This window comes from Pan paniscus, chromosome 12, assembly GCF_029289425.2.
Source record: "Pan paniscus chromosome 12, NHGRI_mPanPan1-v2.0_pri, whole genome shotgun sequence".
NCBI lineage: Eukaryota > Metazoa > Chordata > Mammalia > Primates > Hominidae > Pan > Pan paniscus.
The window spans coordinates 67,210,591-67,235,669 of record NC_073261.2 but is presented as its reverse complement, the minus strand read 5'-3'; the positions used below and the strand labels follow the sequence as shown (position 1 = coordinate 67,235,669).

The window sequence follows — 25,079 nt, the reverse complement described above, 5'->3', positions numbered from 1 at the left end:
TTAAGTCTTTAATCCATCTTGAATTAATTTTTGTATAAGGTGTAAGGGAGGGATCCAGTTTCAGCTTTCTATGTGTGGCTAGCCAGTTTTCCCAGTACTATTTATTAAATAGGGAATCGTTTCCCCATTTCTTGTTTTTGTCAGGTTTGTCGAAGATCAGATGGTTGTAGATGTGTGTTATTATTTCTGAGGTCTCTATTCTGTTCCATTGGTCTATATCTCTGTTTTGGTACCAGTACCATGCTGTTTTGGTTACTGTAGCCTTGTAATATAGTTTGAAGTCAGGTAGCATGATGCCGCCAGCTTTGTTCTTTTTGCTTAGGATTGTCTTGGAAATGCGGGATCTTTTTGGTTCCATATGAACTTTAAATTGGTAGCTTGATGGGGATGGCACTGAATCTATAAATTACCTTGGGCAGTATGGCCATTTTCACAATATTGATTCTTCCTATCCATGAGCATGGAATGTTTTTCCATCTGTTTGTGTCCTCTTTTATTTCACTGAGCAGTGGTTTGTAGTTCTCCTTGAAGAGGTCCTTCACATCCCTTGTAAGTTGGATTCCTAGGTATTTTATTCTCTTTGAAGCAATTGTGAATGGGAGTTCACTCATGATTTGGCTCTCTGTTTGTCTGTTATTGATGTATAGGAATGCTTGTGATTTTTGCCCATTGATTTTGTATCCTGAGACTTTGCTGAAGTTGCTTATCAGCTTAAGGAGATTTTGGGCTGAGACAATGGGGTTTTCTAAATATAGAATCATGTCATCTCCAAACAGGGACAATTTGACTTCCTCTTTTCCTAATTGAATACCCTTTATTTTTTTCACCTGCCTAATTGCCCTGGCCAGAACTTCCAACACTATATTGAATAGGAGTGGTGAGAGAGGGCATCCCTGTCTTGTGCCAGTTTTCAAAGGGAGTGCTTCCAGTTTTTGCCCATTCAGTATAGTGTTGGCTGGGGTTTGCCATAAATGGCTCTTATTATTTTGAGATACTTCCCATCAATACCTAATTTCTTGAGAGTTTTTAGCATGAAGCCTGTTGAATTTTGTCAAAGGCCTTTTCTGCATCTATTGAGATAACCATGTGGTTTTTGTCATTGCTTCTGTTTATATGATGGATTAAGTTTGTTGGTTTGCATATGTTGAACCAGCCTTGCATCCCAGGGTTGAAGCCAACTTGATCTTGGTGGATAAGCTTTTTGATGTGCTGCTGGATTCAGTTTGCCAGTATTTTATTGAGGATTTTTGCATCGATGTTCATCAGCGATATTGGTCTAAAATTCTCTTTTGTGTGTGTGTCTCTGCCAGGCTTTGGTATCAGGATGATGTTGGCCTCATAAAACGAATTAGGGAGGATTCCCTCTTTTTCTATTGATTGGAATAGTTTCAGAAGGAATGGTACCAGCTCCTCTTTGTACCTCTGGTAGAATTCAGCTGTGAATCTGTCTGGTCCTGGACTGTTTTTGGTTGGTAGGCTATTAATTATTGCCTCAATTTCAGAACCTGCCATTGGTCTCTTCTGGGATTCACCTTCTTCCTGGTTTAGTCTTGGAAGGGTGTATGTGTCCAGGAATTTATCCATTTCTTCTAGATTTTCTAGTTTATTTGTGTAGAGGTGTTTATAGTATTCTCCGATGGTAGTTTGTATTTCTGCAGGATTGGTGGTGATATCCCCTTTATCATTTTTTATTGCATCTATTTGATTCTTCTCTCTTTTCTTCTTTATTAGTCTTGCTAGCAGTCTATCAGTTTTGTTGATCTTTTCAAAAAACCAGCTCCTGGATTCATTGATTTTTTGAAGGATTTTTTTGTGTCTCTGTCTCCTTCAGTTCTGCTCTGATCTTAGTTATTTCTTGCCTTCTGCTAGCTTTTGAATGTGTTTGCTCTTGCTTTTCTAGTTCTTTTAATTGTGATGTTAGGGTGTCAATTTTAGATCTTTCCTGCTTTCTCTTGTGGGCATTTAGGGCTATAAATTTCCCTCTACACACTGCTTTGAATGTGTCCCAGAGATTCTGGTATGTTGTGTCTTTGTTCTCATTGGTTTCAAAGAATGTCTTTATTTCCACCTTCATTTTGTTATGTACCCAGTAGTCATTCAGGAGCAGGTTGTTCAGTTTCCATGTAGTTGAATGGTTTTGAGTGAGTTTCTTAATCCTGAGTTCCTTAATCCTGAGTTCTAGTTTGATTGCACTGTTGTCTAAGAGACAGTTTGTAATAATTTCTGTTCTTTTACATTTGCTGAGGAGTGCTTTACTTCCAACTATGTGGTCAATTTTGGAATAAGTGCTATGCGGTGCTGAAAAGAATGTATATTCTGTTGATTTGGGGTGGAGAGTTCTGTAGATGTCTATTAGGTCCACTTGGTGCAGAGCTGAGTTCAATTCCTGGATATCCTTGTTAACTTTCTGTCTCGTTGATCTGTCTTATGTTGACAGTGGGGTGTTAAACTCTCCCATTATTATTGTGTGTGAGTCTTAGTCTCTTTGAAGGTCTCTAAGGACTTGCTTTATGAATCTGGGTGCTCCTGTATTGAGTGCATATATATTTAGGACAGTTAGCTCCTCTTGTTGAATTGATCCCTTTACCATTATGTCTTTGTCTCTTTTGATCTTTGTTGGTTTGAAGTCTGTTTTATGAGAGACTAGGATTGCAACCCCTGCTTTTTTTTTGTTTTCCATTTGCTTGGTAGATCTTCCTCCATCCCTTTATTTTGAGCCTATGTGTGTCTCTGCATGTGAGATGGGTCTTCCAGGAGCCATTTTCATGTACGTTTTACTTTTCCTCTCTTTGCATCCATTTTGGAATTCTTTCTTGTCTTATATAAATAATAATAGACTGATATGTTCCAAGAACAAATAACAATTCTTTGTGTCTGTGTGCCTGAAGGTCAACAAACCACTTTCATTTTTAGTTAGAATAAAATAACTACCAACACCTAGAAACAAATAGAGAGCTGGAAAAGAAAAGAAAGACAGTCTAAATGTAACACCTAGAAAAGCTACAAAGTCAGGAAACACAGAACAGACCTGGAAAATAGCCTGAAAGTCTCTTTCTGTGTGTTTCACAGCAACTACCAATATATGGGATGCTAATATTTATTTAAGAATCCCATACTCATGGCATTGTGTTATGTATTGGGCATATCACTTGTTTCTGGCAATGAGGTACACATCTTGACATTTAATAGTAATGAATTTTAGAGGGCAACTCTTCTCTCCCCACTTTTATATTTTGCTCTGTTTTGGGACATGGCTTTTGTTTGTTTGTTTGTTTTGAGAGAGTCTTGCCCTGTTGCCCAGGCTGGAGTACAGTGGCTCAATCTCGGCTCGCTGCAAGCTCCGCCTCCCGGGTTCATGCTATTGTCGTGCCTCAGGCTCCCGAGTAGCTGGGACTACAGGCGCCCACCACCACACCTAGCTAACTTTTTTGTATTTTTAGTAGAGATGGGGTTTCACCATGTTGGCCAGGGTGGTCTTGATCTCCTGACCTCGTGATCTGCCCACCTCAGCCTCCCAAAGTGGCTATTTTTACAGGACTGGGTTCTTCATATACCACTATCTCAAATTATGAAATGCATCTTTAAGTAAACCAAATCTTATATAATTGATTGAATTACATTGACATTTTTAGGAGCCCTTAGTTGTTTTCTGTGGGGTCTGTTGATTTAAAACATTTCAAGTTTTTCACTGAAGCTAATATTTGCTTAGTTTTTTACTACTAATTTCTTTAATCTGATGAAAATAAATGACCTTTCAGGATCTCTGTTTTGTGGTGGAGTTATTAAATAATTCTTAACAGACTTCTTTAGGGGGTCACAGAGAAGATAAAAAACCCTGGCTTTGCAGGGCTCCAATGAAACCACTATGGTTGCTATCAAGATATATTAGAATCCGAAAGTTCTCAAGAATGTCAGCCGTTGAATTGGATTATATTTTCTAGGTGTTCTTATATTTTCTGTCTGTGTTTTATTTATACTTCAATTACATGCCATCATTTTCCTCTGTTAAAACAACTATGCAAAACGTATTGTCTCCCATCCTCCCTAAACTTTGCTAGCACAGATTATATAATTCACTGCCTTATCTGGTTTCATGTGAATATCTTTTTACTCCAATTAGATAGTAAGCTTGAGGGAATGGATTATAAAACACATTTCTCTCAAGTCTAGCAAAATGCTATCTAGGTGTCGAATAAATATCTGTTTAATAAGTTGAAAGGCAGCATGGTAAAGCAGAAAAAGCCTAGCTGGAGGTTTAGTCATACCTATTAGCTATGTACAGTGCAAAAATTAAATCTCTGTCTCAGTTCCCTTCATCTGTAATATCTCACTATTTTTTTCTGGCCATTGCATATTAATTGGTGCTAGACGTACCCTTACTTCACACAAACAACTGGTAAACTGGACAAACTATATGAAATAATTGTTCTTATATGTTGGACAACGGATAACACACAACTGAGATCCCTGACGAAAAGGAAGTAAGTGAGGTAAGACCTGAACTCACATGGCTTTCTGCCAGGAAGCATGTAACAAACCATGAGAAAGGGAGGAGAAATCACAGAGAAGAATCTTATCACTGAGATGAGAAGACAGATTTTGGAATGTAAGAGGATGAGGTGGCTAGAACTTGTGATGCAGAGCAGTGCAGAGGGGGCAGAAACACAGAGAAAGAGCTCTAGAAATCTATTAGGGTTCTTCATGAGTTTCTGATTGGATATTGCAAAGAGGGAAGCTATAAAAGCCTCGGCAAAGAAAAAACACTGGATCACAGCAAGCTGAGCAATTCCTAGAATCCACACAGGGCTGGAAGACATTCATATTTGCACCAGCCAGATGGAAGGGAAAAATTTCAACATCACAAAAGAAAAGTGATGTCACCATAGAGCTTAAATTCATAAATGCATATAAAGACAACATTATAAGAAACGTTAAGTCAGTAAATTTGACAACTTAGATGAAATAGAGAAGTTGCTTGAAAGACAGAAATTACCAAAAACTGACACTAGAATAAATAGAAAATATAAATAGCAATATATGTGTTTAAAAAATGCAATTGGTAATTTAAAAAATGTTTCTAAAATAAGAATTCCAGAGCCAGATAGCTTCACTGGTGAATTCTGTCAATCATTTAAGAAAAATCACACCAATTTTATATGAAACCTTTCAAATATTAGAGGACAGGGCATATTCTAACACATCTCTGAAACCATCATTATCATGACTCCCAAGACAAAGATGTTATCAAACAAACAAACAAACCCAAAACAAACTATAGATCACTATTCCTCAAGAATATAGATTAAAAACTCCTAAATAAAATGCTATCAAATCAAATTCAGCAATTATATGAACTGTATGATACAAGATGACCAAGTGAACTTTATCCCAAAAGTGCAAGGTTAGTTGAATATTCACCAGTCAATACAAAATCACCATATTACCACAATAAATGAGGTAAATCGTGTGTGTGTGTGTTAATCATAATAGTTGCAAAATCATTAGCAAAATTCAATATCCACTCATGATACAGTCATCAGACTGGGAATAGAAGGGATTTCTTCAAGCTGATAAAAAGCATTTATGAGGAAATCTAAAGATAACATTTTATTTAATGGTGAAAAAACTATGTCCTTGAGATCGAGACTAAGCAAGAATTTCCTTTCTCATCACTTATACTCAACATTACATTGAGAATCTTAATCAGTGCAAGACAAAACAAAGCAAAACGCACACACAGACACACATACACACACAAGAAAGCACAAAAGACATACAATTTGAAAGGAATAGGGAGAATGGTCTTTATTCACAGAATACTTGATTGTGTACCTAGAAAATTCTAAGAGATTTACCAAAAACTACTTGAAGTGAATTTAACACAGTTAAGAATACAAAGTAATATACAAAATTTATTGTATTTCTGTATATAAGCAAAGTACAATGACAAAAACATGAAATAATTAAGGATAAATTTTTATATATGTAAGATTTATATTCCGAAAACTACAAACCACTGCAGATACAAATGAAAGGAAACCTAAAGAAATGGAGAGAGGTATATCATGTTCATGCATCAGAATGGCCAATAGAAATTATATGTCAAATATCCTTGAACTGATTTATAGATTTAACATAGTCATAATCAAAATAATGCCACCTTTCCTTTTGGTAGTAATTGGTAACTTTTTAATAAAATTTACCCAGTAATGCAAATGACATAGGGTAATCAAAGTGATTATAAACTAGAAGCATAATATTGCAGAATTTACTATCTTAGCTTAAGCTACCAAAACAAAATACCACAAACAGTGAGGCTTAAAAAACAGGAATCTATTTCTCACAGTTCTGAAGACTGGGAAGTACATGATCAAGTTGCCAGCTGATTTAGTTCCTGGGGAGCGCCCTCTTTCTGGCTTGTAGAGAGCTGCCTTTCCACTGGGTCCTTACATAGGGGGAGAGATAGAGACAGACAGAGAGAGAGAGAGCAAGCTCTGCGGTGTCTCCTCTTACAAGGACACTAATCCTAGTGAATCAGGGTACTGCCCTTATGATCACTTAACCTTAGTTACTTCCTTACTCCGGATATACTCACATTGAGGGTTAGAGCTTCAACATATAAATTTTGGAAGGACACAGTTCAGTCCACAGCATTTAGAGTATCTTATTTCACAACGTAATGCTTACTATAAAGTCATAGTAATTAAGGAAGTAGGTACTGGCCTAAAGATAGAAATGTAGATCAGGGGGGAGGGATAGCATTGGGAGATATACCTAATGCTAGATGACGAGTTAGTGGGTGCAGCGCACCAGCATGGCACATGTATACATATGTAACTAACCTGCACAATGTGCACATGTACCCTAAAACTTAAAGTATAATAAAAAATTAAGAAAAAAAAAAGAAAGAAATGTAGATCAGATAAACAGAACAGTCTATAAATAAATCACACATTTGTGGTCAATTGATTTTTTACAAAGTTGCCAAATTAATTCAATGGGGAAGGATGATCTTTTCAACAAATTGTGCTGAAACAACTGGACATCCAAATGTAAAACTGTATGAAGCATTAGCTTTGCTTTACATCATCTACAAAATTTAATTCAAAATAGCTTATAGTCCTCAACCTAAAGCTACAACTATAAAATTTCTAGAAAGAACCACGGGATAATATCTTTATGATCTTGGGTTAAGCAAAGTCTTCTTAGACAGGGCACACTTATTCATTAAAAATATTAGATTTTATCAAAATAAAAACTAACTTCTAACTTCTGTTCTTTGGAAGATCTCTTAAGAAAATGAAGTGGTAAATCACAAAGTGAGAGAAAACATTTGTGAACTTTTTTTTTTTTTTTTTTTTTTGAAATGTAGTCTCACTCTGTCGTCCAGGCTGGATATGGAGTGCAGTTGGTACTATCTCGGCTCACTGCAACCTCTGCCTCCTGATTTCAGGTGATTATCCTGCCTCAGCCTCCCGAGTAGCTGGGATTACAAGCGTGTGCCACCACACCTGGCTAATTTTTGTATTTTTAGTAGAGACGGGTTTTCACAATGTTGGCCAGGCTGGTCTCGAACTTCTGACCTCAGGTGATCTGCCCACCTTGGCTTCCCAAAGTGCTAGGATTACAGACGTGAGCCACGGCGCCTGGTCCTTGCAAACGTTTTTATTCAGAATGTATAAAAACTATTATAAATCTACTGTAAGAATACTAACTATCCAATTAATTTTTTTAGACAGTCAAAAACTTTCAAAAGACTTGACCAGAAACGTCATGAAAGAAGATATTTGAATGGCCAATAAATACATGAAAAGATGCTCGTCATAATCTTCATAATCATAATCATAAGAGAAATGCAATTAAAACCACAATGAGGCAACATTACATGTCCACTACAAAAGCTAAAAATAAAAATAAAAAAACTGACAAGACCAAATGTTGTCAGCGATGTGGAGCAACTGGAATTCTTGAACATCTGATGGGAGTGTAAAATTTTATCATCACTTTGGGAAACAGTTTGGCAGTTCCTTAGAAAGTGAAATATACATTTACCATATGACCCAGCAATTCCACACTTCAGTGTTTACCCAAGAGAAAATGTATCCACACAAGGATTTGTACATAAATGTTCACTGCAGCTTTATTCATCACAGTTGAAAACTGGAACCAAGTCAAATGTCAAAAACCTGGCAAGTGATAACCAAATTGTTGTATATTCATACGATGGAATACTACTTGGTAATAACAAAGAATGAAATATGCAACCTGAACTATGTAGTAACATGAATGAATCTCAGAAAACATGATGATGAGTAAAATAATCTGACACCAAAGAGTACACACATTGTATGTTTCTTTTATAAGAAATTCTAGCCCAGGCAAAACTAGTATATACTGTGAGAAAGCAAATCTGTGTTTGCCTAGGGCCAGGGTTGCGGGAAAATTGAAGATGAGCACAGTTGTTTCTGGAAATTTGGGGGAACTTAGAACTTTGATTATAGTTTTGTTCACATGGATATGTAAATTTATTAAATCCCATCAAACTATACATTTAAAATGGGTATGTTATGTTGTATGGAGTGGATAATTTAATAAAGATAGTTCATCGTGTTCTTACCAATACGTAACTGAAAGAAAATGGTACAGGATTAAATGATATAAGATGTGTAGCTGCCAGTACTGTGCTTGGTAGTTAGTAAGTTTCACAAAAGGTGGCTCTCTCTCCTATTTCTTCGTCTTCCCTTGGAGCAAATTCAAAACTTTCTACCCACTCTGGAAAATATTAATATGTTTCAAATTTCTATACATGTATAATAGTGATTGTTTTAGACCCAATGAACTTTAATTGTTGGGTATTCTTGGGTAACAATATTTTTAGAACTTTGATACATTTTGGTAACCATTTGTAAGATAGTTTTATTTTATTTACATTCTTATGAGAACTAATTGAAATAAGACTGGTGATACAAGTCAACTATTGCATCAGAGTTAACCAATTTGAAGATAAAGAATTGAGGTGGGGTTGAAGTGGGGGTAGAAGGCAGTGAAGAGCACTGGATTGAAAAGTGATAAGATTACTTCTTTGGGTTAAATGGTAATTAGATTACTGGTCCTTACCTAAATGTTTTATGAGTCTGGACTTTGAAAAAAATGGAGAAATTTTATGCTACTGGAAATATATGTATACATATGAGACCTCAGGGAAAAATCATATTTTATTCTCTTTATAGGCAGTTCATTTTGGTATTAAAAGTATTAAAAGTCTAGCTATTTATTCCATATATCAGGGAATAACTAATTTGCTGCTTTCTCTTCCTCATTATTTAAAAACTTTATTAATGCTGATTCCTCTTTTTGAGTTCAGGGAATGAAAGAAATGCCCCCCTTTAGCCATTGAAGACAGAGGGGAAATATGCAGCCTCATGACAAGTAGACTATTGTATAAAATACCACATCCCTAACACTAATCTTACCACCTGTACCCTGTCCCATCTTCTGCTCCCTTCTGTTCCCTTGTCACTTCAGTCATTGCTTCAGTCTCCCAATTTCCTAGAATCAAATCCTTGGGGATACCTTTAAATTATCTCTTTCCTGCCAGGACTCTGCATGTCCTCTGCATGGCAGAAAACATGCCAGGACATGCAGTGTCCTGGCATAGGACATAGCATGTGCTTTGCTAAATCCTTTAAGACTTTCTCATATCAGCCCATTAACTTCTATTTTATTTGATATCACCGAGTCTACCCCCGTATTAATCTATTGTAGACCAACTGTATTTTCCATTCTCTAGACTTTTTACCTGCGTCTGCATATTGCTCACAAAATTTTAATGGTTTTCCGTTACCTGATTAAGTTACACACCTTATTCTAACATCAAAACTCTCCACAGTACCAGCCTCTCAACTTTCTTACTACAGACTTTGCAAGCAACTTACTTCATTTTATTTTTGTTAACACTTCATAGATATACCATATAAAGTGCTGCCTTCTAACCCTTGCTTATGCAGTTCTCAGATTTCTATACTGTACTTAACTAAGTTTTGTCCTTCTATCAAAGTCCTACTCAAATTCTGTCTTTTCACTGAAGGCAAAATCTTTGATTTAAAATACTGTTTCTCACTAATGATTTATTGATGTAAAAATATGCCTGGCTTTTGATCCTTGCATCCCTCCATTCTTTGCACTCAGGGACACTTGTCCCTTATTTTAGATCAGTGTCCATGCTGTTGGTCTCACTTTGATCTTGTTTTTAAAATAAAGAAACTAAGTCCTTGCCTTGTTGACCATTCATTATGTGACTTAATCCCACTGGTTCCCAAAGATCTTATAGGAAGAAGAGTCCCACCCACAATGGTATTCTTCATGGTGAGACTCCATTTCCAAGCACTTAGGCTTCCATGAAGCCAGTGGCTTACCTTCCTCTGTCACTCTCTGATATGTGCACTTGCCCTAGTGTGTGCCCCATCTTTATGTGAGGTCTGACTTTTCCTGATCTGTCCAGACTTGCTGTCAATAACCCTTGGTTAGGAAACCGATGACACTGATGAAATTGCAAAGGTTACTTATCTTGCTAATTATTATTCTCATGCAAATTTTTCTTTTTCAGTAATCTGTAATTTCCTTGAATGCATGGATCACATTGAACAACTCTTCTACCTCTACTCCTAAATATTTTATTTATGGAGAATACAAACTTAATAAGTGGTTTGTTGTTTATTATGATAGTGGTGATTTTATTTGTTGTAGCCATTGGCTTGGTACAAGTTGGAGTTTTGCATAATGGTGAGCAAAGATTACAATCATATAGCTATGTCAACCTTTCTGCATGGAAAAGTGCATATAGTCTGATTATAGATGTTTCGGTAAGAATAGCAGTTGAAGCATTTATAATAAAGACTCATCAGCCAGGTGCGGTGGCTCATGCCTATAATCCTAGCACTTTGGGAGGCCGAGGCGGGTGGATCACTTGTGGTCAGGAATTAGAGACCAGCCTGGACAGCATGGTAAAACTCCTTCTCTACTAAATATACAAAAATTAGCCGGGAGTGGACGCCTGTAATTCTAGCTACTCAGGAGGCTGAGGCAGGAGAATCACTGGAACCCTGGAGGCAGAGGCTGCAGTGAGCCAAGATCATGCCACTGTACTCCAGCCTGGGTGACAGAGTGAGACTCCATCTAAAAAAAAAAACAAAAAACAAAACAAACAAAAAAACAGAAGGCTAGGCACGGTGGCTTACACCTGTAATCCCAGCACTTTGGGAGGCCAAGGCAGGTGGATCACCTGAGGTGGGGAGTTTGAGACCAGCCTGACCAACATGGAGAAACCCCATCTCTACTAAAAATAAAAAATTAGCCGGGTGTGGTGGTACGTGCCTGTAATCCCAGCTACTCGGGAGGCTGAGGTGGGAGAATCACTTGAACCCGGGAGGCAGAGGTTGCAGTGAGCCAAGATCACGCCGTTGTGCTCCAGCCTGGGCAACAGGAGCGAAACTCTGTACCCCCGACCAAAGAAAAGAAAAGGAAAAAAAAAAGACTCATCACTTTGATGTGCGTGGACTTCAGGAACATAAATGCCCATCAGTGATATATAGCAAGGAATACATATTTCATACTCATGAATGCTTTCAAGAAGGTAAACATGGGTTATTAAATAATATGCAAATTTTTAATAATGTAAGCTTGATTCACACTAGTGTCTTCTCAGTAATCTCTAAATGTTGCTAATTTCCAGCAGTCTTCCAAAATAAATGAAAGCTGCCACTTAAATATGTCTTTTCTAGTTGCCAGATACAGGGATGGTTTTCTATTCCATTTTTCATTTTCTTTAGTGTATTGTTGAAAAGTGATATTCATACCCATTAGACAAATGTAGTTGGAATTGTTGCAGTTATATATAACACATCAACACCTGCTTGTTTCTTCTCATTAAAAATGTGATATGTACTGAGATCTGGTTGTGTTTGAAAGGGTGAAAATGCATATCAAAAGCAAATCAAAGATTTTGTAAAAGAGCAGTGGTGCAAATCTCCGAGAGTATCACTTCTTGAAGATGATGTATTGAAATCTGTCCTTCTTATGAATTTTTGTGTGCAGCCTCTTTAACTGGTGAAGGCTCCCTCTCCTAACCTGATGAGTTTGTAATAGATGTGTTGGGGAAAAAGGTATAGAGCTTTCATTTATGTGACCTTTCTAGTGGAAGGTGAATAATGAGAGTATTCAACAAACATCTTTTTGACTGCCACATCTTATTTTGTATCATCGTAGGATTCACTTAAAGGAGACACGGGCTGTGCTGGCTTCTCAAATTTGCAAAAGATCAATGTCTCCAAGTACCCAAAACTTACCTGGGGTTTTCAAGATTATGCAGCTAGGGTAAGTTAACCTGCTTCCAACAGCATTAAGTTGTTTTTATGATGACAAGAGTTTCCAGGTAATTTTATTTTATTTTATTTTATTTTAAATAAGTTGTAATGTGTATATTTAAGGCATATAACATGTTATTATTTACATATATAAATATGTAAATATGTATGCATATCTATTATACACACACACACATATATATGGAGTGAGAGAGAAAGAGGGGAGAGAGAGAGAGAGAAAGATAGAGAAATGGTTACTATAGTGAAACAAATAATTAACACCAGGCATTTTTTTTTTAAGTGTTGGTTATCTCACTTGACAATGAGAAATAAATCAGTGATCACTGACATAGACCATTCATGGCATATTTTCATGTTTGATCCAACTATGTTTGATGAAACAAGAATATTTTTTATTTTTTATTTTTTATTGTAATCAATATGAAGTACTTATATGTTGTTTTCTTCAACTATCCCTTTCCAAATGTGGTGATGGAATCTATGATTTGATTATATTTAATAGAGTCTTTCAAAGGGGTATTCATATGATTTGGCTACCTATCCTGTCTTACACTTCTCAATAATATAAACATTATTTTCTCTTGTTGATTAGGTGCAGAAATATGGGACAGCTAAAACTTTGGTTAAGAAACACAAATATCTATAAAAGGTATAGAAAGCAGTTTGCATTGCGAACAATTAGAGAGAGTGTGCTAAGCATTAACAAACAAATTGGTATGAGAGTGACTTTACACAGTAAAGATGGCTTCTTGCTCATGTTAGAATGAAAAGAAGTCCTTTATAGTCATTTAGGAACCAAGTTCCCTCCACATGGTGGCTCCATCACTCTCTAGGTTCTTGGAGACCTCTCCAATCACCCTCTACATCAGAAAGAGACAGGATAAGGATCACTTGGAGAGTTTTAATGCACCAAGACACTGGCCAGAAATCAATCTGTGATGATGCCCACAACTTTACTGCAAGGGAGACTAAGAAATACAGTAACTGGCTGGGCGCGGTGGCTCACACCTGTAATCCTGGCACTTTGGGAGGCCAAGATGGGGGGATCACTTGAGTCCAGGAGTTCAAGACCAGCCTGGCCAACATGGCAAAACCCTGTCTCTACTAAAAATACAAAAATTAGCTGGGTATGGTGATGTGTGCCTGTAGTCTCAGCTACTTGGGAGGCTGAGGCCAGAGAATCGCTTGAACCTGGGAGGCAGAGGCTGCAGTGAGCCGAGGCTGTGCCACTGCACTCCAGCCTGGGCGACTGAGCGAGACTGTCTCAAAAAAATATATGTATCTATATATATATATATACATAGGATATATATGTGTGTGTGTATGTGTGTATATATAGTAATTGTGTGAACAGAAGAAAAGGGGAACCATTGGGTAGACAACTGACAGTCAGTGCTGCATTAATTGACATGCCAATTTCAGTACTACAAAGCAAAGCACAGATAATAATTCAAGCCTATCACTGTAGCCTCCTGTGAAAAACTGTGTAGGATGTTTACTTGCTGAAACACTTGGCCAGAGAGATACAGAGATTTTTCTTCCATAAAATTCTGGATGTTGTTAATAAAAGACTCACAGGGTACATGGGCATAACTTCTTTCTTGCTCTGTATTTCTTCTTTGATTGGCAATTGATTGGCAATCACATTTGCCGAGTTCTTGAGCTCCCAGGATTAAGCCAATATTAGTCTTAAGTGTGACAATTATCTATCCCTCAAGCCAAAATTCCCAGAGGGTCATCATATAATTAAAACACTTCCAAAATAGTCATCATGTTATATTCATAGTAATAAGTAAAGCTGTACCAAAGGCTATAAAGCTGTGGGGAAAAAATAGGGGTCATTCTCCTTTAAATAAAATGTGGCACATTTTCTACAAAAAATGAATTTTTTTTGAAATAATAGGTAAGCTGTCCTTGTTATTCATAAACATCTTATTTATGCATCTTCACTGTTGTGATAAATTAGCTGGGTTTGTTTTATATTTCCCTACAGTTTACTTTAAATAATCCTTCACAGTCGTTCACCACAAGACCACATAAGGTTCTTTTTTTAATACCTAGAATGCTGAAATAGCATTTTGAGCACAGACTGTAATGCATAACAAGTGTAGTGTATTATTTCTTCTTGGGAATGCCATGCAAAAACTTGTTCCTCTCACATTGTCTGTTTTTAGTTTAATTCTTTAAAGCTGTTCTGTATTTTAAAAGGCGACGTTCTTTGACCTTGTAACTGCGTAACACCCTAACTTTCCTTTCCCCATATGCCCCATCATCCACCCCATCATCCGTATTCTAGCATAAGCATATCCTGAGTCTCACTGCCACAAAATTCTAGCCATTTAAATGAGATTGTTAACATAGAACACTGCCCACCCTCTTTCCCACTATAACCATCTCTCAGTTCCTTCACCAAGCCTACTGAGTCTCTCAAAAGGCATTCACTTATTATATCCACCCACTCTACCCAGTTCCTGAGTGCTGAATTTCAGGGACAGAGTGTAGATTTCAAATTTTAAAAGCTGAAGGCTAATTTCCAATTGAAACATACCACCAACCACCCCAAACCCACCCATCCCATCACCACCATTGCTATTGCTATATATATGCCCAAATACAGACCATTATCGCATATGATACACCTGCTAACGGAAAAGTATCTGGCCTCTTTGAATCTCACTTTAGGTGTGTCTTCTTATGCTGCAGACCTGATTGATACTGAGGAGCATAAAAATGTAAAAGTTCTTATTTATCTTTTAAATTATGTATTGTGAAAGCAAAGATAATTTTATGAAATCATTCATTCAAAAGGCTATGCTGAGTACCAGCTCAGTGGAGGTGACAAGATAATAAGAACTAGGATATGATTTCATAAAGTTCACAGTCAAGTGGGTAGAGGCAGTCACATTACAACGATAAAAGCAGTGTGGTAAAGGCTAGGAGAGCAGGTGCAAAACACTCCACCAGGACACGATACTATTTCACATCTCCCTGCTTGCCCCTGTTGTTCCCTCTGCCCCAAATGACATTCCACCTCACTTTTCTAAAGCACTACTCAAATCCTGTGTTACATCTTGTATTGGAATATCTTTATTCATGCTCCACCTTTGCAGAAAGAAGTACTTCCTCTTTTGTATGAACACTCATCTTTCTGTGTGTTCTCTACATGATCTGTATTATCACGTTAAATTATAGTGATTTGTTTACATATCTCCTTCCCTGCGTTAATCCTTGAGTCTGGGATCAGTGCCTTGCACAGTGCCTAGAAAATAGCACTTAAATATAGGCTGGCACTTACATATATCTTTATACTTATACATTTATAATATATAATTAATAATATAAATATATATTTATACTTATATAATAAATTTGTATTTTATATATTAGCATATATATGTGTGTATATATATGTGTGTGTGTGTGTATATATATATATATATATATATATATATATATATATGGACTGTACAACGAATTCTGTCAGGAAAAACCAGGGACTATTTATAGAAGAGAAGATATTTGGGAAGGGAAGAGGGAGAAATATACCCAATAAATGAGAACAGTATATGTAGAGGCACAAAGAGATGGGAAATACAGAAATGGGCCAGGAGTCAGGGCAAGGATTCAGGGTTTCAGAGTTTCAGAAGCATATAGTAGCTGATTGGAGGGAGCTGTGAGAGTTTAGAAAATGAGATTGCTGAGGAAGACTGGGTAAATAGTTAAGATCTTCATAAAGCAACACTTAGAAAGGGAACATACTTCTTAGCACTGGTGCCTAACCATTTTTTTTTAAGTAGACTTTACTTTTTTTTTTTTTTTTTACAACAGTTTTAGGTTCACAGAAAAATTGAGCAGAAGGTACTGACAGTTCCCATATATGCCCTGTCCACAGATGCATGGCATCCCCCCTTATCAATAACTCCTGCTAGAGTGGTATAGTTGTTGCAATTGATAAGCCTATGTTGGCACATCATTAGCACCCAGAGTCCATAGTTTATATTAGGGTTCACTCTTGTTGTTGTAGTTAGAAAAACATATGTCTGTAATTATAGTATACAGTGTAGTGATGTAAGAATCTTTTGTGCTCCACCTGTTCATCCCTGTCTCTGCCCTCTAACTCCTGGCATCCCTGGAAAATTACTTTCTCCATAATTTCCCCTTTTTCAGAATGCCAGATAGTTGAAATTATACAGTTCATAGGCTTTTTGGATTGGCTCTCATTTGGTAATATGTGTTTAAGTTTCCTCCATGTCTTTTCATGGTTTGAGAGTCTGTTTCTTTTTAGTGCTAAAAATATTTCATTCTCTGAATATACTACAGTTTATTCACCTATGGAAGGATGTCTTTGTTGCTTCTAAGTTTTAGCAGTTAGGAATAAAGCTGCTACAAATCTCCATGTGCAGATTTCCATGTGGACATAAGTTTGCAACTCCTTTGGCTAAATATGAAGGAGTATGGAAACCGAACTGTCTTCCAAAGTGGTTGTGCCATTTTACATTCCCACCAGTGGTGAATAAGTGATCCTGTTGTTCCACATCCTTCCCAGTATTTGATGTTGTCAGTGTTCTGAACTTTGACCATTGTAATAGGTATGTAGTAGTGTTTACACTTTTTAAAAGTCACAGAGCCCTTTAAAATCTGAAAACATCCGTAGACATTTCCACAGAAAATGAACACTCTGTGTTTGTTTGTTTGTTTGTTTGAGATGGAGTTTCCCTCTTGTTGCCCAGGCTGGAGTGCAATGGCATGATCTCAGCTCACTGCAGACTCCACCTCCTGGGTTCAAGCTATTCTCCTGCCTCAGCCTCCTGAGTAGCTGGGGTTACAGACGCCCACCACCACACTCGGCTAATTTTTTTGTGTGTGTGTTTTTAGTAGAGACAGGGTTTCACCATGTTGGCAAGGCTGGTCTGGAACTCCTGACCTCAGGTCATCCACCCTCCTTGGCCTTCCAAAGTGCTGAGATTACAGGCGTGAGCCACCGTGTCCAGCCAGAAAATGAACACTCTGTATGCATACTATTTTGTCCCTTTTGATGCCTTAGACTACCTAAAACTCTTCCAAGGATGCCAGAAAAAAAAAGTGCTTTTTTGGCTTTTGCCCTGTTGGTAACTGAGAGTTGTGAAAGCTTGTAAGGCCACATTTGTTTCAAAATAAATCTAGTAAACTAGTTTAAAGTTCAGTTAAAGGAGAAGAGATCGGAAATCAAGATATGAGTTGAGTCTGGTAGTCACTCAATGAAATCACTTTACTCAAAAATTTTAGAGTCTTAATCATCTTTGGCTGTAGATACATTGCTGTATTATATTTCCATATTGCTAAGATTCTTGGTTTCCATTAGACAGAGCTCCTTGGCTCATGTGCCATACATCTTTTTTATATATGTTTTTACAGAACCTAGTTGAGTGCCTGTGCTAAGTAGTCACCTTTTGATTAACATTTGTTAAAGAGGTAAGTAAAGTACACCTAAACTAAGAAAAAGAAGATAGATTATACATATGTAAACATTTTTTCTAGAGAAATTATTTTGCCATTTTATGGTCAATAGAATAAGGTAAAGATTTAATCTGTTGCATGAAATTATAAAAAAGCTTACATGAGGTTTACATGCTATATGCTACATGTTTTCATGCTTACATGCTAACCTCTAGGACAGAGTCAACAAACAACATATACCATTACTCTCCATTTCCTCATTCATTGCAAACATAGCTTGTTGAGCACTATGGCAGCCAGCTTCCTTGTTGGCCCACATTATGGTTGGTTTGTGTGATCAACAGAGTATGTCTAAAGTGATGGTAAATAATTTCTGAGACCAGGTTATAAAAGCTATCTATCTGTTATTTCTCTCTCTCTCTCTGTATATCTATCTATCTATCTATCTATCTATCTATCTATCTATCTATCTATCTATCTATCTGTCTATCTATCTATCTAACTATCATCTATCTATGCCTATGTTTACCCCTACTTCTGTATATTTGATAACAAGTCCTGGGAAAGTCAGTTGTCATTTTGTGGAAAAAGACCCACATGATGAAAAAATGAGGCTTCTGGACAACAGCTGGCAAAGGACTAGCTACTGACAGCCATGTTGGTGAGCCACCACACATGTAGATGCTCCATCCCCAGTCAAGCCTTCAAATGATTACTGCCTTTACAGATATCTTGCAAGCAACCTCATTAGATTCCTTGAGCTAGAACCACTCAGGTAGTCTGCTTCCAAATTCTTAACCTATAGAAACTATGAAATAAGTGTTTGTTGTTCTAACCTATGAAGCTTTGAGGTAATTTGTTATGCAACAATAGATAGTGAATGCAACCACAGTATTCTTTGTTCTTTGCTCTATGCTCTGAGGCCATCACTGAAGTTTTTTCAACATCATGATCCAGGCAGCCACCTCTGATCTATTGATGTTGGCAGGAGATAAAACTCATTTGCTAGCCGATTTTGAATGGAAGTCCAAGGTTGCTTTCCCATGTTTTATACCATCACTTGGTAATAACTAAGTTGTCATCCCACTGAGACTTTTCCCACTTAAAACTTGCCAATCAATTTCTTAGAAACCTACACATATAAAAGCCTAGCAGAAAGTGGCTGAAGAAGCCACACAACCTGGGTTCACCAAGATCTAAAATTGATAATGACAAAGGAATCCTTGTAGTTCAGTCCATCACAGTAGGAGACCACAGAGAAGGGTGAAACTCAAATCTTACTGTGATGTCTTATGCAGCCTTCTGGTGTCCTAGTTCCTCAGATTTTAAAGAAATAGCTAATCCATAGAAACTGCCATCCAGAGTAAGATTATAAAGCTCATCCAATTCCACATTCTCCCTGCCATACCATGAATGAGTTGTGGGAAGTTATGGCTGGGAGTGAAAGCAGAATATGACACGATTCTCAAAAACTTAAGGATGTTTTCTGTTCAGGCCTCACTGCCATTCACATCCTGCTATGTAGCTATTTTTCATAGCTTTATGTAAACTTTTCGTGAGACCAGTTATTGTTTCTCTCTGCACTGTACCTTACGTTAGGATCTTCTATAAGCTAAAGAATTCTCCAAGGCAAGGGTAGTTATACAGAAAGATTAAATAGAATTTCATTTCATGTGGGGGTTCCTGAGTTTAGAAAGTATGAAAGGTTCTTTTCTAAGATTTATGTCTTATTCCAACAATTTCTTTCATTAATGAGGTCTTTCTTTTAGATGGCTTTCAAGCAAATTCACTGGTGGTCATGGAACTGAGGAAAGAATGCAAGATAGGTTTTTTATTATGCTGTCTAAACTTTTGGAGAGTAAAGAGAATCAGTATCCATGTATTACATTACATCAACAAGAAGCTTGGCTCAGAACTCTCACCCAAGGCCACCATGTGGGTCAGCGGGTATATGGCTTTATTCCCTAGGAAGGGAACTCTCACCTACTATTTGAACCTTTGAATACCCAACTTACTGCTGCACTATATATATATGGTTTTCATTAACAAATACTTAATGACTAGTTGATTGAAAGAAACAGTGGAGAAACAGGAAAAGTGGGGGAGGCATTTAGTAGATTTTCCTGTAAGAGCAGAAAATCATAGAGATGGGAAAGGGAGAAAGGGAAATGGTGTTGTTTATGGTACACTCTGAGTGACTCTACATTACAGGACCTTATAGGGACCTCTATAAGACCCTGAGAAAAAAGACTGATACAGTTAGTAAAGAGAGAAATGATCTTTATTCACACAATTTAGGCTGGAATAGGTAGAAAGAGCCTTTAAATTATGAATTTTGCAGCAACAAAACTTACTGAGGCAGTTTCTTAAAGCCCCAGAGAAATTATTTTGGTTTTCATCTTCAGGTCGACATTGGCTTTGAATAGCAGCCTTAGAGAGTTTGAAGTTTCTTCTCTGTACTTCCATTCCTCCCTCTAGCCATCCAGTGTTGAAAACCTTTTCATTTCAGAGACCAATTGAGTATGTTTGCCAGAGAGAAAGTTTTTCACTAGACTCACTTCTCCCTTTTCTTTCTGACGCAGAAAGTTGGAGTCAGACCTCTGGCCAATAGAAGGGCACTGACGAATCCCTACACAGCCCGGCACATAAAATATTTATACTCAGAGAAAGCTACACTAAGTAGTCAGCAGAGTATTTTGCAGCATAGAAGCCAAACACCTCTCTAAAAGAGTAGATTGTGTTTGCAAAAGCTCCTGTCTATAGAATGAAATGTAAACTGTGATTTCCATAGTGGAGGATTGCTTGATGTTCTTTTGACTGGTTCATGCCATAGGCTTCTAAAATCAGAGTCTGCTTGATTGAAGAAAGGGCAGATTTTTATTTGTTATTCGTTTACTTACTTATTTTTGCTATTATCAAAGACATCAATTTCTGGATGGGAAGGGTAGATTTCAAATAGTAGGTGAGAGTTCCCTTCCTAGGGAATAAAGCCATATACCTGCTGACCCACATGGTGGCCTTGGGTGAGAGTTTTGAGCCAAGCTTCTTGTTTCACTGCCTTGACATTATTTGGAATTGTGGAAAGAGGAGCCGAGCTTTGATGTTGGAGACACTCAAAGGAAAGCAAAGGACAAGGAGAAAAGCACAGTGAGTGTAGCACCACTGACCCTAGACAATGCTTGACTGGTCCTCTTGGCCCAGCCTCATATCCATGGCCTCTCCATCAGTAGCAAGAGGGCAGGAAGGGCTTTCCTTTTAGTTGAAAGCAGAGGGTGAGCTGAACAGGCAGTTCAGAGGGTCATTAGAAAGCATCAAAGGAGGCAGCTTCATGATGGTAATAAGACGGCTGTGAGGAAATAAAGTGGGCATTGATCTGCACTATCGAGTGTGACGTTTTAACCGAAGCTAAAAGCCAAGAGCAAATCTAGCCCTCTTATTCATCTGCCTGCCTGTTTTAGTAAATTGTCTCCCCCCTCCCACAAAACCACTGGCCTCAGAGGTCACTTCATATTAGCTGGCTTGTTAATACTGAGGCAATCAATACTTAATCAACAAGTAATGGGATTTTGCAGTCATCCTGTATGATCTTTCAATAAAGCCCCGAATCCATCTCGGCCCATTCCAAGCCTGACGAAAGGTGTGCGGTTGCAGCAGACCCTGGATTTGATGGTCTGATGCTCTTCAGCTGATCTGCATCTTATTAAGACACCAGGCAGCCACTGTCCTTCACCCCTTTGTTTCCTGATCCCCACAGAGCACAGCGTGGCATAGAATCCAAACATCTAAGATTTTACATGCATCAGTAAGAAAATTCAGATTTCTTTGCTTCATAGGGTTCAGGCCTCATTGGTAGCATTGTACAATTTTTACAAAATGCATAAATAAAGGACTGAAGAAGGAGGAGATGCAGCAAGCCAGGAAATTTAAAAAGGGAAGATGGCTATTTTAATATATGATATTAGGCCAGGGAGCTGAAATCCCCACATGTCCCAATTATTGAACACTGGGCTGCCCAAGCTGTTTGCTAAATGGACTCAATGAATGATGAAGGGGGAAGGATGCAGACCTCAGCACTGGCTCTGACCATCTGGCTTCTGAGAGAGACCTCTGGGTACTGTCATAAAGAGTGAAATTGATTTTGTGATTCAGAACAAAATTTTCAGTATTCCTGTGGTACCTTGAATATGGGTGTTTTGTCCACCTATACTATTGCAATAGCCTTTAGTAGATGTTTAAAGGGGTTCCACAATAAGAGAGGGGAGGCTTTCCAGGGGAAGACCTTGATATCATCCTTACATGATCCCCCAAAGCAGAGTTTCTTTAGTGAATTAACCTTTTGCCCTTGTCTGACTTTTCAGGCACCAAAAGTGGATCTTGACAGTGTCTGACTCAATGGTGCAAGTGATGAATAAAACTAGAATGCTAATGTATTAATATAACTTTAAAGCAGATAAGATATCAGGTGCTTGGGCAGACCAAAGTCCCACCAGCACAGCCTTTCCTATCAGAAAAGAAGCTGCATTATTAGATATTGACTGGCAATCACGGAACTTGATCAAGGGGAATTAAAAGATAATATGAACATTTAATGGCCGCAGGATCTAGCACCGTGGTGCATGCAACTCCACAATAGGCTGTGCTTGCTGTTCTGCATTTACAATTATACTGTGTTTATTATTACCCCTATATATTATATATATATTTAATATATATATCATATATATTTAATATATATATCATATATATATTTAATATATATATCATATATATATTTAATATATATCATATATATTATATATGATATATATAATATATATCATATATATGATATATATGATATATATAATATTATTATATACCCCCTGATATATGCATTATTTCATAGCAACCTAAAAAAAGCAAATATTATCAGCATCTTCATTGTACATGTAGATAGACTGAGATTTAGGAAGTGGTTGAATTGCTTGCTGAAAATCATGTAGCTAACATTATAGGAGAGCAGAGATCTGAATCCATACACACTGACCTCAGAGCTGTGTTATAACCACTAAGCCGTATTCTGGCTCTGCCATTTACTAGCTGTACAACATTGAACATGGCCCTTAAAATTTTTCAGCCTCAGTTCCCTAATGAATAGAGTGGGAATACTCATGCCTATGATTGCCATTGACTTGAGGATTTAATGAGTTATACAATTTAGGCCCTTAGTATAGAGTTTGGCTTATAGTCAAACTCAATAAACATCAGTTACTATTATGGTGTCACTGTAGCATCATCATATTCACATCAGCTTGTTATGTCATCTTTTCTCTTCCATTCTGCTTGAATGAGATCTGCCAACATTTCCCTCAGGAACACTTCTTTGTCTAGGGTGAAGGATGATCTACTATTCCCCTAAATTGTGCAGCCTTCCTTTAGCTATGTTTGTAACCTCAGTCATATAATACTTTCTGGGAGTCATAGTAGCTATTCTATATCTCTTTTTTGTTAATAGATATATGAGGGGATTTGTTATGGGAATGGGGCCACATAATTATGGATGCTGAGAAGTCCATAAAATGCCATTGGCACGCTGGAGACCCAAGAAAGCTGGTGGTGTAATTCAGTCTGCGTCTAAAGACCTGAGAACTTGGAGGGTCACCGGTGTGAGACTCCAAGTCCAAAGGGCTGAGAACCTGGAGTTATGATGTCTAAGGGTAGGAGAAGTTGGATGCCACAGTTCCAGAAGAGAAAGAAAACAAATTTGCCCTTCCTTCATCTTTTATTCTATTCAGGCCTTCAAGGGATTGGATGATGCCCACTCATGTTGATGAGGATGATCTTCTTTCCTCAGTCTACTGATTCAAATGCTAATCTCTTCCCCAAACACCCTTAGAGGCACATTCAGAAATAATGTTTAGCAGCTCTCTGGGCATCCCTTAGCCCACTCAAATTGGCGTCACAACCAGCTTTTGGCTTTGTTGATTTTCTCTATTAATTTCCTGTCTTCAATTTCATTGATTTCTGCTCTGATTTTCATTATTTATTTTATTCTGTGTACTCTGGGTTTCTTTGGCTTAATCTGGATTCATGTTTCTTATTCCTGGTCTAATACTTCCAACACTCCTGCCGTATTTCACTCTAGTTATGATGCTTGTTTGATCTCCTCAAACTGTTTGAACTGCCTTTTAGTATGCCATGTAATTGTTTCGCTGAAAGGCGGACCTGACCTACTAGATAAGAGGAACTGTGGCAAATAGGCATCTAGTAATGTAATGGTAAGGTGCAGGGGAGGGGAAGCGTGCTTTAGTTGGGTCTCAGCCTTTTGGTAACCCTGTGCATCTGGACTGTGATACTGTACCAGTTCTTCTTAGTATTTTTTCCAGGTAAGGTGGGACAGGAGAACTAGCAGGAGGTTGATTTGGGAATTTCCTTTCCCCCAGGTCATTCAGGCTCTGATAGAAACCCCAGCACACTGGCTCTGGTAACAGTTTCTCCTGAGGGCAAACCTTATTAAGAAGAATAGGATGCTTTGGAGTATTTCACAATGGTTCCTTTTCTCCTCCCACTGCCAGAAACACTAGAAAATGTTTCTCAAATAATCACTGTAAGGACCTGGTAGAGCTCCTAGAGTCAAACTCATAAAAGTGTAGAGGCTCCCCTATGACTGGAATCCCTTGAGGTATTTTTTTAGTATCTTTTTTTTTTTTTTCAGATGACTTAAAAAATTTGTGTAAGAACACTTCAGATCTACCATCTTCATAAATTTGTTACAGTAGGTAGCTAGTCAGGCATGAGCAGGACAGGAGAGGGCTCTCCCTAACCCACCAGGAATGTCAGGCGACCATCAGGTGATGGTCAGGCAGTTGTCACACTGCCTCTCTAAAATAATAATTAGTCACAGTCAGTGCCAGGGAAAGGCAGTTTCCTAGTAGATAAAAACACCTATAACTGGTGATTGGCAGCTTCCCAATAGGATGTCAGGAGTTAGGCCAGTGGGTTCAAGCATGTGCATTAAGAGGCAAAATGGTAGAGTTTAACTGGTATATGACCTTCCTGGGGCATTCGACCAGAAAAGGGAAGAATCCTTCAAGTGAGCATGTGACAACTCCAGTGGTCGTGCATGCGGGCAGCCCACCCTAAGGGGAAGAATCAAGGGAAAGGGAAAGAATCAAGTGAAATAGGAGGCAAGACGCTGGAAGTATGCCAGCATATAAAACCCGAAGTCAAAAAGTCAAACCATGCACTTGTCCTCCAAGATGTCCGCTTGGTCGTCTTCCA

General features: G+C 37.8%; 1 protein-coding gene across 3 annotated transcripts in view; it reads left to right on the top strand.

Moving 5' to 3' along the window:
- The window catches only part of LOC117979156 (uncharacterized), an 830,677-nt gene that overhangs the window by 697,723 nt on the left and 107,875 nt on the right, over positions 1-25,079 (top strand). For all 3 annotated transcript variants that reach the window (XM_055107910.2, XM_055107911.2, XM_055107909.2), the window contains one exon: positions 12,265-12,372. In XM_055107910.2, coding sequence (XP_054963885.1) covers positions 12,265-12,372 — 108 coding nt within the window. The remainder of the gene's footprint in view (positions 1-12,264; positions 12,373-25,079) is intronic.